Below are 13146 nucleotides of genomic sequence, written 5' to 3' on the forward strand. Positions count from 1 at the left end.
GAGCGCCACTACCACAGCCAAGATGCCTGACAACAAGGGAACCAAAGAAAAAGAAAAAAAGAAAGTAAGGAGCGAAAGAGCCAGCATCGCAAGCGAAGGTGTGATTGTTGAAATAGCGAGAAATCGCTTAAGATGGCGTTGATGAATGGGAAAAGGTACAAGCTTCTGAAGGAAGAATAGAGGGATTGGAAATTGGGGAGAAACAGAGGGAAGGTTGGAATAATGGTGAAAAGGAAAGGAGATTGGATATGATGGAAGGGGTAAGGGATGGGCGAACATGACAGAAGATCTAGGGTGTCAAGGTTTGGAGAAAGTGGTTGGGTGCAGGGGAGATGGGAAATACAGGGGAGCCGCAAAAGAAACTGCCACGAAGGGTAGGGTGTAGATCAGTGTCTCCCCCGCCTCTCAAGCCCATGATCAAGATCAAAATTGATCGAGATGTGGCAAGGGGGGGGGGGGGGGGGGGAGGAAACTTAGTTAGGAAGGTTTTCTAGAGAGAAGGTAGACTTTCTCACTCTAACTTGAGGATAAGTTTTTTGTTTCCATTATTTGCAAATTCTCTCTTATTTGCATACAATAAGCAAGTTAAATTCATGATTTTAACCGTTTAAAAGTTAAATTACTTGATAATGATCAGCTCTGCAAAAAATCAACGTAAATTAAGAATTATTTATTCATTCAATTGCATCAAACAAAAAAACAATTCACTATTTTAGCATATGGACTAAATCCTAAACTCATTCAAATTCCCCAAATTCACCATGTTTGTTTCCCAGAATCTGGGCATTGGGAAAGGAAAGTGTTTCATTTCCTGCGTTTGGGACAGCCAAGGAAGAGAAATTGGTTCCCAAAGGAAATGACAAAGTGGAGGAAATTGGTTCATCGGTTCCTCCCCCTCAGGATTCACTTTCCCAATGAAAAGGAAAATGATTCATTTCCTTTCTCATTTTCCTTTCCACCAACCAAACAGGCCCGGGTTTGCTAGCTTTCCTTTTTCTTCTGTTTACCGGTTTTGGCCCACATTTCACTAAAAAAGAATGCCTTATCACTTGACTATAGGCTGCAACAATAATATTTCCTTTTTTTTTTGCTTTTTTGGTTGCAAAATTAGAAATTTAGAATTGACATTTGTTTTTCAAATAATTGACCCAACAATGGAGGTGAAAAAGGAGAAGTCCAGACGACATGTCGATTCCGAACAAGCAAAACCCTTTTGAATTCGGTCTTCCATGTCTCTGTGAAGTAAAACCCTCACTCCAATCGTACTACACTTCCCGCGCTCTGACCTCCGCTAGGGTTTAACCCTTCACCGACCTCAACCCACCGGCAATGGATACTTCTCCCAGCTACTTCGACCCCGAAAACCTCACCACCAGAGAGCAATTTCGTCGCTACGGGTTCGTCCCCAATTTCTCTAAATTCCTTTCCTTTTTCGATCATTCAATCCCCCCCGTATTGATTCATCAATCGATTTATCTCTAATTTCAAATCTCGTATATTTAGGACTGCGATTACGATTTCGGAGCTAGTAAACTGTGCAACATAGAATGCCATATCAAATCTGTGTAGCAATAGAAGCAATTCAAAACTTTTCTGTATTTCTGGAGATGTAATCCTAGACCTAATGTTGTTTCAACTCATTGCTTTGATGTGAACCAGGAAAAGGCACCCGAATTCGAGCATTTCGCCCCACCGAGAGAATTCGGCTTCCTCCAGGCCACCCTATGATGGCCAGAGCAATATCCACAGCCCTACTAATGCTGCTCTTCTTCTGGAAAATATTAAACAAGAATTTGAAAGCACTCCTGCAAAGACTCGTTCCGTCTCGAAAAGGCGGTCCTTGTTTGATGTTACCGAGGTGGATGATAGCGCTGAGGCAGTGCGGTATTCGTTGAAGCTTTGCAAGCATGAGGAGGACTCGCTGGCTGATGATGGAGATACGACTTTTGCTCTATTTGCATCTCTACTTGACTCTGCTCTTCAAGGTTTCTGAACTAGAGTTTCCTTCCAGTCTCGAGCTTTTTTGTAATGTGACGAAGTATATTCAACTTGACATTGCATTTTAGTTGGCTATTTGACTAGAGTTTCTTGGTAAATTTTTTTTTTTCAGGGTTGATGCCTTTTTCTGAACTGATACTAAGACTCGAAGAATCATGCAGAAATGTTTCAGAGTCAATTATGTATGTCCTCATTTTGACAGTAGTTGCAAAGATGTGTTTGTATTGCAAATGCACATTAGTTCACGCATAAATGTACCATTCGGTTATTCTGTAGGTATGGTTCCAACATACGGCATCGGATTGTAGAAGATAAGTTGATGAGGCAGAAGGCTCAACTCCTGCTTGATGAGGCTGCTTCCTGGTCCCTCCTCTGGTACCTTTTTGGAAAAGGTAATCTACCTCTTATCGCTATTGTCTTATGCTATATGATGTCCTTCATACACACACGCACATAGATACACATTATGAGCTATGACTTTTAATGTGAGAGTTATTCTTCTTTGTGCAGGGACCGAAGAGACCCCTAAAGAACTCATCTTGGTAATTCATTTCCCCTGAAGACCTAAAACATATCGATTCTTTTCCTTAAACTTGTCAAGTTGAAAAGTACATGGAGGAGTTTTTTCTTATTTAAATACGTTGACCCATGACAGTTTCCCTCAACATCACTTTTGGAGGCTTGCCAGTTTGTTGCGGACGATCTTACAGCACAGTTATGCTTACGAATTGTTCAATGGCTAGAAGGCTTGACTTCCAAAGCACTTGATCTGGAAAGAAAGGTTGCCCTTACTGCTTCATTTTTTATTCCAGAATACTTTAAACTTTGCACAAGTGTTATTGTCTGGTCAATATTTTGATCTGTTAGGCAAGTTTTATTTTTTTATTCTCAACATGGACAGTGGTAACTCTTTATTAGCTTTCCATGTTTGTTTGGAGTTTTATATACTAACCAATTTTGAATCGGATACTGTCAAATACTTGTAGGTGCGAGGGTCTCACGTTGGTGCCTGTCTCCCAAGCTCTGGAATTTGGTTCCATACTCAACGCTATCTTAAGAAAGGAACATCCAGTGCAAATACTGTTCATCACTTGGATTTTGATGCCCCGACACGAGAACAGGCTCATCTACTACCTGATGACAAAGTATTTTTCTTGTGTTCTTTACATTTTTTTTTTCAAGTTTGCTTAAATTTTGAAGTATTTAGTGTTTAGTTTGGTCCCGTACCTTCATTGCACATAATAATTTTTTTTTTCTTTCTAAAATATGTTCTTGTAAGACCAGGTTTTTAATTAGAGCTTTTTCTGACTGCCTGCCTTTCCTTCCTGGAGTTGGAGTTCTCAGTACAGTGCTGGTCTAGTTCAATTATATGTTCTAATCAAACACAAATATATGCAAACTGCAAATAAAAGTACGGAAAGTACCTCAGATTCCTTAGGTTGTAACATACGACAGCATGCTTGTGCTTGTGCTGGTGCTGCAATGCAACAGTGATATCCTCAATAATATCCTAGTTTTATTTATTTTTGTATTAAAGGGGCTAAGGCGCTCTCAAATCAAAGTCAATTAACTTAATAGATGGCCCCAACTTCAACACCACTCCTTTTGTTGGCCAGGGATTCACAAATCTACTTTTAACATGAGTTATGGACTGGATTTTTTTTTGGCATATTGTTGAATGTTACCTATAGGTGCTTGTGACATTGTAGTGAATTAGAACATCATCACTAATTTTTATGGATGAACATTTGTCTGAAGCAGTACTAACAGTTTTACCCCATCAGAAACATGATGAATCTCTTTTGGAAGATGTCTGGACTCTTTTGAGAGCAGGAAGACTGGAGGAGGCATGTAACCTTTGCCGGTCTAAGGGACAGGTAAGTGAAGTTCTGAAAAATATGAGATTATCTCTACATCTGTACTCAGTGATACTGTCCTAAGAACTGCTAAAATTTTGTTAGGCATGGAGAGCTGCAACCTTGTGCATATTTGGAGGTTCTGACCAATCTCCGTCAATTGAAGCCCTGGTGAGGAATGGAAAGAATAGAACCTTGCAAGCCATTGAATTGGAAAGTCGCATTGGCCACCAATGGTATCTCTGGAAATGGGCTTCTTATTGTGCATCAGAGGTATGGGTGAAAGGAATTATTTTTTATATCAAGGTCATACATTGGCAACATTGTCAATACTGAACTATATGTACAGTTATTCACTGCATTTTGTAGCTTAACAAATGTATTGTGTTTTTCCTTATCTTCACGTGCCTTTTATTGTTCTTAATGGCGTAAACTTATCTGTTGCTTTCCTGTCATTAAAATTTTGACCACTGTTGATGTTAGAGATTATATATTTTTTGTCTTTTTCCCTCCCAATTATTGTAACATGTCACTTTTGTCTTCTATCTTTAATATGAAGAAAATAGCTGAGCAAGATGCTGGCAAATATGAAGCAGCAGTCTATGCGGCACAATGTAGCAATTTAAGGCGCATGCTTCCAATCTGCACTGACTGGGAGGTATTTGCTCCCACCAACTTTCAATTCTCCTTTAGTTCATATGTTGAATTAACTGATTTTTCTTTTTAAGTTATTAATTCTGTGGTAGGAATCGTCAATAGCTTGCCCCGCATTTAATGTTAATGGTCCATATTCATAATTTTTAACTAATAGGTAACAGTGTATTACATCATTTTCGTATTCTCTTTTCAAAATTATTGTGCAAGTCCCGCTCTAGTACACCAGAGGTTTATAGGAGAAATAACTCAAAATATTCCTACATAGACATTCTATTTAACACAGACTTCCCAACAAGCAAGAATACTTAGGCTTACCTGTTTGATTAAGTCAAAGAAAACACAAAAGGCCATGGATCTCTTTCGAGCATACAAGTCAGCAAAAGATGATCAACTATTTTGTTCTACTTTTAAAGGTTTCCAACCTTCAAATTTTTATATTTAATTCAAAGGTGCTGCCTAAGAAAACAAAGCTCTTTTGTAGGGTAAATATGTTTGCTGTACTATAGAAGTAGTTGAAATTTGTTGGAATTCTTGATTACAGTGATTTTCTTGTCATTACCTTGTATCATCACCATCAGTTTTAGATGCCTCTAGTGAATTCTAACCAAATATATTTGCAGTCAGCGTGCTGGGCAATAGCAAAGTCATGGCTAGATTTTCAGGTGGATTTGGAATTGGCTCATTTACAACCAGAAAGACTGGATCAAATTACAAGCACTGCAGATGCAATTGATGGAAGTCCAGCACATGGTGATGGAGCTGTTCAGCCTTCAAGTGGACCAGGAAGTTGGCCACTCCAAGTTTCAAACCAGCAACCACGGCAACTTTTAGATCTCATTCAGAAACTTCATTCAGGGTACATTTTCTATACTAGTTTCATTACTTTGAACTTTCTTTTCTTGCAGTGTTGCATACTGGTAACGAAAGTGTAATTAATTTGAATTAGGGAATTGGTCCACGAAAGTGTTACTCGAGGATGCAAGGAACCACAACGACAAATTGAGGTATTATCACAAGGAAATTACTCGAGTCTTTTTTTTTTTGCTAGAAAATATTTCCTTGGATTGGAAAGCTTTTTTCTAATCCGTGTTTGAAATGGAAAAGAATTGTTGAGTTGAGATCTCTTTTAGTATGCAAGCATTCCTTTTTGTAGAAAAAAACTTCTTAAAAGAGGAATTTTTCTATACCAAACAACAGAAAAACAATATCAAGGAAAATATTAAGGACAAGAACTTTCTCAAATGTTTCTGTTAGGCTGAAGTCTTGATCAAAACAGAATGAATAAAGAGTTAGAAAGAATTTTCCTAAATTGAACTAAACAGAAGAAATGTTATTCAAAGAGATGTTTCCAACAAATATTTTGGTAAAACACTTCTCTTCCTTGGAATTGGAATTCCAAGTTAGTTATTTGTTTAAAGAAATTGTATTAAATCGGTATATGTTTTTTGTTGAATCACTTATGAAGAATATGTTTATTACGTATTGTTTATTATACAAGTCTCTCTCTCTCTCTCTCTCCACACACACACACACACACACACGTTTTTTTGTTGAATCACTTATGAAGAATATGTTTATTTTTTGTTGAATCACTTATGAAGAATATGTTTATTATGTATTGTTTATTATACAAGTCTCTCTCTCTCTCTCTCTCTCCACACACACACACACACACACACCAATCTGCGTACTTGTAATAACACATTGTTCGACAGATGATTCTAATGTTAGGGGATATCCCACGATTGCTGGACCTTATATGGTCATGGATTGCACCTTCAGAAGATGATCAGAATGTCTTCAGGTAATGTAATGTTAGTTGCCTTCACCTCTTTTTTGATATATTTCTAAAACTCTAAAAGGACGTCCGAGTGACTTCTTTAGTGCTGGAACTTACAATATTTCATAAACCATTTTATATGGCCATAAGCAAAACTATGCAAATGGGATCATTTCTCCGTAAGTTGACAATTCCTATCCATTTGAGATAGCCGGAAAAAGTGTCAGATAATCACACAAAACATGCAAATTTTTCAACGGATCATCATGGACATGGTTTTACCAAGTATAATGTGCTTTCATATGTTTTTGGCAACAAATTTATTGTTGTATTACAAGTTCCACCAAGGAAAACTGATTCAAGTAGTTGTCTAATGTTTATATTGTTTGATTAATGGGCGTTGTTTGTTTTTCAGGCCTCATGGGGATCCTCAGATGATTCGGTTTGGTGCACATCTAGTGCTTGTGCTTAGATACTTACTTGATGATGAATTCAAGGATACTGTCAGAGAGAAAATCATGAATATTGGTGATCTCATTGTACACATGTAAGTAGTTTCAAGTCAGTTTTGCCAGTTTCTTTGTGAGAAGGTTGACAAATTAACGATCAATACCATTTTGTGAAACCAATGAGCATGATGCTTAACAGTAATCCTTAGGTTGATGACATGCCGGTTGATTAAATCATACCATCCATACTTCCATAGCCTTAAAAAGGTTTGAAAAAGTACAATTTAATTTATGAAACTATATAATGAACTAGGAATCTAGATGACTCTGAGATTTCTAATTAAAATAATACTTATATTTTTTAACCAAAGCATAGTACATTGTTTGAGTAGATACACTCTGCTCAATCATATATAACAGTTGGTGAGTCTAATTCCAGGTATGCCATGTTTCTTTTTTCTAACCAACATGAGGAGCTGGTGGGTATATATGCTTCTCAGCTTGCACGCCACCGTTGCATTGACCTCTTCGTGCACATGATGGAATTGAGGCTGGACAGCAGGTAACAGATGACTCTTTATAGGGATTATGAGGTTATTGCATGTGTGCGTTTTCTTATTACCTTTTGTTCATGAAAAATATGCATGGTATTCCGGATTTATAGAATGTACTGTAGAAGTTATTTTAGGTTGTGTGGTATTTTGTTTTACCTATATTGCTCTGTGGATGGATGGGTCAAGCACTCTTATATAAAACCTCATATATGGTTTATAATTATTCTGTGTTGCTTCTTAACAGCGTGCATGTCAAATATAAGATCTTCCTCTCTGCTATAGAGTATTTACAATTTTCTCCTCTAGACAATTCAAATTCAAAAGCAAGTTTTGAAGAAATTGTTGAGAGGTATATCCATTTCTTCTTGAGACTTATTTACTTTTGTGGTAGGAAGAACTGCTTCTCACAAACTGTTTGAACAGGGTTTTTTCAAGATCTCGGGAAATCAAAGTTGGTCAATATGATAAGATATCAGGTGTTGCAGAACAGCACCGGTTGCAGAGTCTTCAAAAAGCGATGGTTATCCAGTGGCTATGTTTTACACCCCCCTCCACCATTAGTAATGTTAAGGATGTCGGCAGAAAACTTCTTCTGCGAGCACTAGTACATAGGTGAGTTCTATCTATGTTTTATAGGAATAGCTCTGTAATAGGATTGTGGAACCTAAAGCTGGTTTCTGGTATTTATTAATACAAAATGAAAACAACATGAGAAGTTGAGAACTATTTTCAGTGTTTTATACGTTTTGTTATGTGTTAAATGCAATATATATGTTTGCATGAAAAGAGGTGATGTTTACTAGTGCCATGAGATTCTCTATTAGGTATTTTGGTAGCTTAGTTGCAGGACACAGTCACAGTTTTGATTTGAACTGTGGCCATGCATGAGGTAGGGACTAGCAGTGGGTGAGGTACAACATGGGGTCCTCTCATTGACCAGCTACTGCATTCATATTGCAACTTACTTCTGTCTTTTCAAATTTGTTTCCATCCCTGACTTCCTACACTTTCGTATCGTTTTTCCTTGTTTTATTTATTTATTTTCTGTATTTTCTTTGTAGCAATATATTGTTCAGGGAGTTTTCACTGGTTTCAATGTGGAGAGTTCCTGCAGTGCCCATTGGTGCCCACACAGTACTTAGTTTTCTTGCTGAACCTTTGAAGCAACTTTCGGAATCTTCTGATACCTTGGAGGATGTTTCTCAAAACCTGAAAGAGTTCCACGACTGGGTATGCTTCATTTTCTGTCTGTCTGTCTGTCTCTCTCTCTCTCTCTATATATATATATATATATATATCCTTCCAACTTCTTAATATGTTCTGTGTTATCCCCATGTATGTGCTTATGATATTTGTTAATCGTCTTCAACAGAATGAGTATTATTCTTGTGATGCAAAATACCGGAATTGGCTCAAAATTAAATTAGAGAATGCAGAGGTGTCCCCAGTTGACCTCTCAATGGATGAAAAACAAAGGGCTGTTTCAGCAGCCAAGGAGACTTTGAATTCATCTCTGTCATTGCTACTGAGTAAGTTGAGTTGATTATTTCTCTTGTATGTGAAAAAAAAATGCTCTGAAAGATAATTGGATTGGCTAATTTTTGTGCACTCATTAGTTTTCTGATTGAACTTTTGACATACAAATATTTTGTTTTGGCTATAGGAAAAGAAAATCCTTGGTTAGCTTCTGGTGAAGATCATGCCTATGGATCTGTGGAACCTACATTTCTTGAATTGCATGCCACAGCAATGCTATGCTTGGCTTCTGGTGAGTGTCTGTTTCCAGATGCAACTGTGTGTACAACGTTGATGAGTGCTCTTTACTCTTCCGTGAGTGAGGAAGATGTGTTAAACCGCCAATTAATGGTAAGTTTAATTGTTTGTTGAAGCTGATTGGAAGAAAGACCTACATGTGCTGATTTTCTTTACTAAGAATCTTCATCTTGGTGTGGGTTCTTGATAGTGAGAATTCATATCAGAGTTGTATGCTGTCCAAGATATTGGTGTTGCATTTCTAATTTTTCATGCATTAATCTTCTTTTTGTTTCTTTAGTTTTTTTCATTTTGCTCACAAACAGGATTTTTGGTTTTCGTAGTTAAATGTCTCCATATCATCAAAGGATAATTGCTGCATAGAGGTTGTGCTTCGCTGCTTGGCAGTTCCAGGTGATGGTTTTGGGCCACAGGAACATGATGATGGAGGTATTCTTGGTACTGTTATGGCTGCTGGCTTCAAAGGTAATCAATATACTGAGATTGCAGTTATACTCTTTTTTGCATGCCGCGTTACTGTTCTAAAAGTTATCACCAAGTTAGAGTTTCAAGGAAAAAAGAAGGTTTTATTGAAAGAAAATGGTCTTTCTTTGTTTTCCTCACATCTGCACATTTAGCATAACTAAAGTCTTGATCAGCTGGACAGAGTGGAATCATAAGTTCATGCCTACTCAACAAATGATAGCAAATTTCTAAAGAAAAAGAAAATGTGGAAGTAAGATTATGAAGGAAGCAGAAGTTACTCTTCTGATGCTAATTTTGGAAAGGTGATTGAACTGATTAATTTTCACTGCAGGTGAGCTACCTCGATTTCAACCTGGAGTTACAATGGACATTTCCCGATTAGATGCCTGGTATTCAAGCAAGGATGGTTCTTTAGAAAGTCCAGCAACATACATTGTGCAGGGCCTTTGTCGTAGGTGCTGTCTTCCAGAAGTCATTCTTCGATGCATGCAGGTACTTTTTCTGTGGAAGCCTCTTATATGAACTCTTATAATTTAATCATTAAACTATAATTCCAAGAACTGGCACACCTTTAATGGTGCTATGGATGTCACATCTGCAGGTCTCACTCTCGCTCATAGAGTTGGGTATTGCACCTGAAAGCCATGATCAGTTGATTGAATTAGTTGCTTGCCCTGAAGCTGGGTTTCTTCATTTGTTTAGTGACCAACAATTGCAGGTATGCTAAAGTTCCATCTTAAGCCTTTAACCATAGTGCCCTTCTTTCTATCAATCATTCATTTCAAAATGACCCAAAGAACATGCATATTATTCCACCTGGGGAATTTTTGTATTGTAAATGAAATATAAACCACCAAAATTTCAAATGTAGATATCCTTTGCTTGAAATCGAAGCATTCAGATTCATCACTAAAACTCGGCTGCACTTTAATTTTATCAATTTTGGGATTTTGTACGTCCTCTTAAAAAATAAGAACCAAGTGACAAAAAAAATCTCTTGTGGGGACTTGCAGCTCCAATGGTAGTACTGAACATTTACCACCACACCATAGGTCAAATATTGAACCACCACCTTGGTTCAATAAAACCAAAAAGCAGAGCATCGTTTGGTTTATTTCATCATTCAGGAGCTACTTTGCAGTTTGCTTTGCCTTTCGTTGCAGTCGATTTAAATTAAGCTGGTTTATTAATTTGCTATCTTATGTGCAGGAATTTTTATTGTTTGAAAGGGAATACTCGATAAGCCAAATGGAGGTTCAAGAGGAAATTTCTTCTTGACTGTTGGCGAATACGAGGTCTCCGTTGCTCACACAAGGCTGATGATGCTGTAAAATGGTAGCCTGTTTATCTGTAAGAGGTATTCTGAAACATTGACACAGGTGTAAATCATATATCAAGAGTTACAGTTTGTACTTTGTAGAGGTTCTTGTTAAGACTTCTTGTGAGTGAATGGATTGGTGTTTATTTGGGGGTCCTTTGCTTTTAATTACTCCCGTCCTTTGGTTCTCATTTTCATTACTTTGGTCCGTTGATGCATCAATGTATCAAATCTAGATGTTTAGTTGACAGAAAATTGATCACCATTCTATACATAATTAAGAAATATCTTTTTTTTTTTTTTAAAGAAATTCAGAAATATCTTGATTCAATCTTATCTTTAAAAAAGCTCGGGGGATTCTCATATGAACAGTGCCTCCGCCAAGGTGCAAAATTTGAAAATATATATATCACTGAAATACTGAAATTTAAACAACATGAAGCTTGAATGCCAGCTCAAGCCAAAGCCCGTCTGGAAAGTCAAGTGGCAAACATATGTCATGCTACTGAAAGTGTTATCAAATCCTTTCTTTTAGAGAGTTTCTATTCATACTTTCAAAATTGGCATTTAAATCTCTTCACTTTTTTTTTTTTTGAAGAATATCATGTCGATATATTAATATTTCTCAGGCCAGAAAAGACCATTACCCTCTACCATCTCTAGGTCAGATCATTTGACGGTACCCATGCTTACTTATATAAAGAAAGCCGAGAAACTATGTTACAATGACAAGTAAATAGGCTTAGTTCAAAAGAAAAAACTAAATTTTTTCCTTGCCCTTAACACTAGGGCTAGGAGGTTTTCCAGGGCAAAGCATGCTAAGCACCTCTTCAGTTGCAATCTTCTTACCCTTTGAAGAGTTCTTGTTTTTCGAGCCCAGAGGCCGGCCTCTTTTCTTCTTTTGTTCCATTTTGACGAGCTGCAATGATTCCTTAGAGAGTGATCCTTCCTTAGGAACTAAGACACCTCCCGAAGCTTCAATGAGACCCAATGATTTAGCAGAGAATTTGGTGTGGAGCTCCGGAACTTTCAATTTCTTAGGCATTATAGTTGAGCTAGCAGCAGTCTCACCATCATTAAACATAAATTTCAGTTTCTTTGGGGACGTATAAGGTGATGCAGGCCTATTTCTTTTCACAGTTGATGACTCCACGTCCACAGGAACTAAGGCTATGGCATTTCCTTCCTCAGCATACCTTAGGTTTTCACTTCGCACTACAATAAGCTTGCGGTGCTTGTTCAGAGCAGAAGTGCCAAATAGGTTACGCACTACTGGAGGCAGTAGCGGTGTTTGCAGGCCTTGAAATCGGAACGATCCATTCTGGAAACGAAGATCAGACAAACCTGGAAAATGGGATGTGAGCGACTTCCCTGATGTCTCCGATCGTGTAGTGGTGTTATGCACAGCCTGGGCATCAACAGTAGGGCAAACGTCCTGTTCATGAAACAGAAGATGGCAATCTTTGCATATTCCATGCAAATTTTCATAGAAAAAAGTAATCTCTTTCACCACTCCAGGGATGATCTTGAGAGTCCGTTTCAAGAATAATGGATGGGAAATAGCATGAGCTACATGAACCCGAATTTGATTCTTATTGTCATACAGTCTTTGATCAAAATCCAAATACTTACTCGCAACAGAAGCAACATTCATGATAATCTTTTTCTCTTCTAGGGCTGGCGAGATACCTGTGATTTTGACCCAAAAAAAGAGCAGATTCATGGGGATGACAAGAGGATCTTCCAGGCCATCATATTGTTGCAGCAGAACCGGAGCTTTGTTAAAATACCACGGCCCTCCCCGTAAAACCTTATTTCGATCACGTTTCAGATCAAAGGAAAAAACAAAGCGGCCTTGGGTACTGTCTTGAACCTTGAAGGTTCCATAAATGACCCAGATGCGTCGGAAACGGAGCTGCAGATCCTGAGTGCCAAACTGTTTCTTTGTCATTGGTTTGGCCAGAAGGAAAGGCTGAGAGTTTGAACGCCTGTCGGAGCCGTTCAAGTGCGAGATGTCAATGACATCAGAGCCCGCTAGGGTGAGAGATGCCGCGAAGCTTGCGGTAACGTCGTCAACGGAAGTCATTGTGCAGTAAACAGGGTTCGTAGGGTCAAGGTTTTAAGTTTCTCCGAAACTGCCGAAATTTCCGTCGAAATTTCCGTAAATTTGAAGTACCGAAACGAAATTCATATGTTATATCATTTCCGTCAGGAGTTTTCCGAAATTTACCGAAATTTTCCGTACATTTCCGCGAAATTCTAAATTTCCGAAATATCTACACACACAAAATATATT

The 13146-nt window shown here is 37.9% G+C and overlaps 1 protein-coding gene across 2 annotated transcripts; it reads left to right on the top strand.

Moving 5' to 3' along the window:
• The first annotated feature begins 1138 nt into the window (after window positions 1-1138).
• LOC112189608 (nuclear pore complex protein NUP107) lies at window positions 1139-11041 on the top strand. 2 transcript variants are annotated; one of them, XM_024328951.2, is made up of 24 exons: window positions 1141-1397; window positions 1660-1985; window positions 2111-2180; window positions 2275-2390; window positions 2509-2540; window positions 2654-2779; window positions 2985-3143; window positions 3783-3875; window positions 3960-4127; window positions 4414-4512; window positions 5132-5367; window positions 5458-5515; window positions 6227-6315; window positions 6707-6838; window positions 7180-7302; window positions 7539-7643; window positions 7718-7906; window positions 8356-8524; window positions 8667-8823; window positions 8958-9160; window positions 9391-9532; window positions 9864-10024; window positions 10134-10250; window positions 10742-11041. In XM_024328951.2, exons 1-24 carry the CDS (start codon window positions 1330-1332, stop codon window positions 10808-10810), a joined length of 3207 nt encoding a protein of 1068 aa, XP_024184719.1. In that variant the 5' UTR covers window positions 1141-1329; the 3' UTR covers window positions 10811-11041. The 2 variants fall into 2 exon arrangements, 1 of the variants encoding a protein (XP_024184719.1); XR_005806886.1 differs by lacking the exons at window positions 10134-10250; window positions 10742-11041 and having other exon boundaries at window positions 1139-1397; window positions 8958-9062; window positions 9864-10005.
• Window positions 11042-13146: the final 2105 nt, after the last annotated feature.

The sequence above is a fragment of the Rosa chinensis genome, chromosome 2, assembly GCF_002994745.2.
Source record: "Rosa chinensis cultivar Old Blush chromosome 2, RchiOBHm-V2, whole genome shotgun sequence".
Taxonomy (NCBI): domain Eukaryota; kingdom Viridiplantae; phylum Streptophyta; class Magnoliopsida; order Rosales; family Rosaceae; genus Rosa; species Rosa chinensis.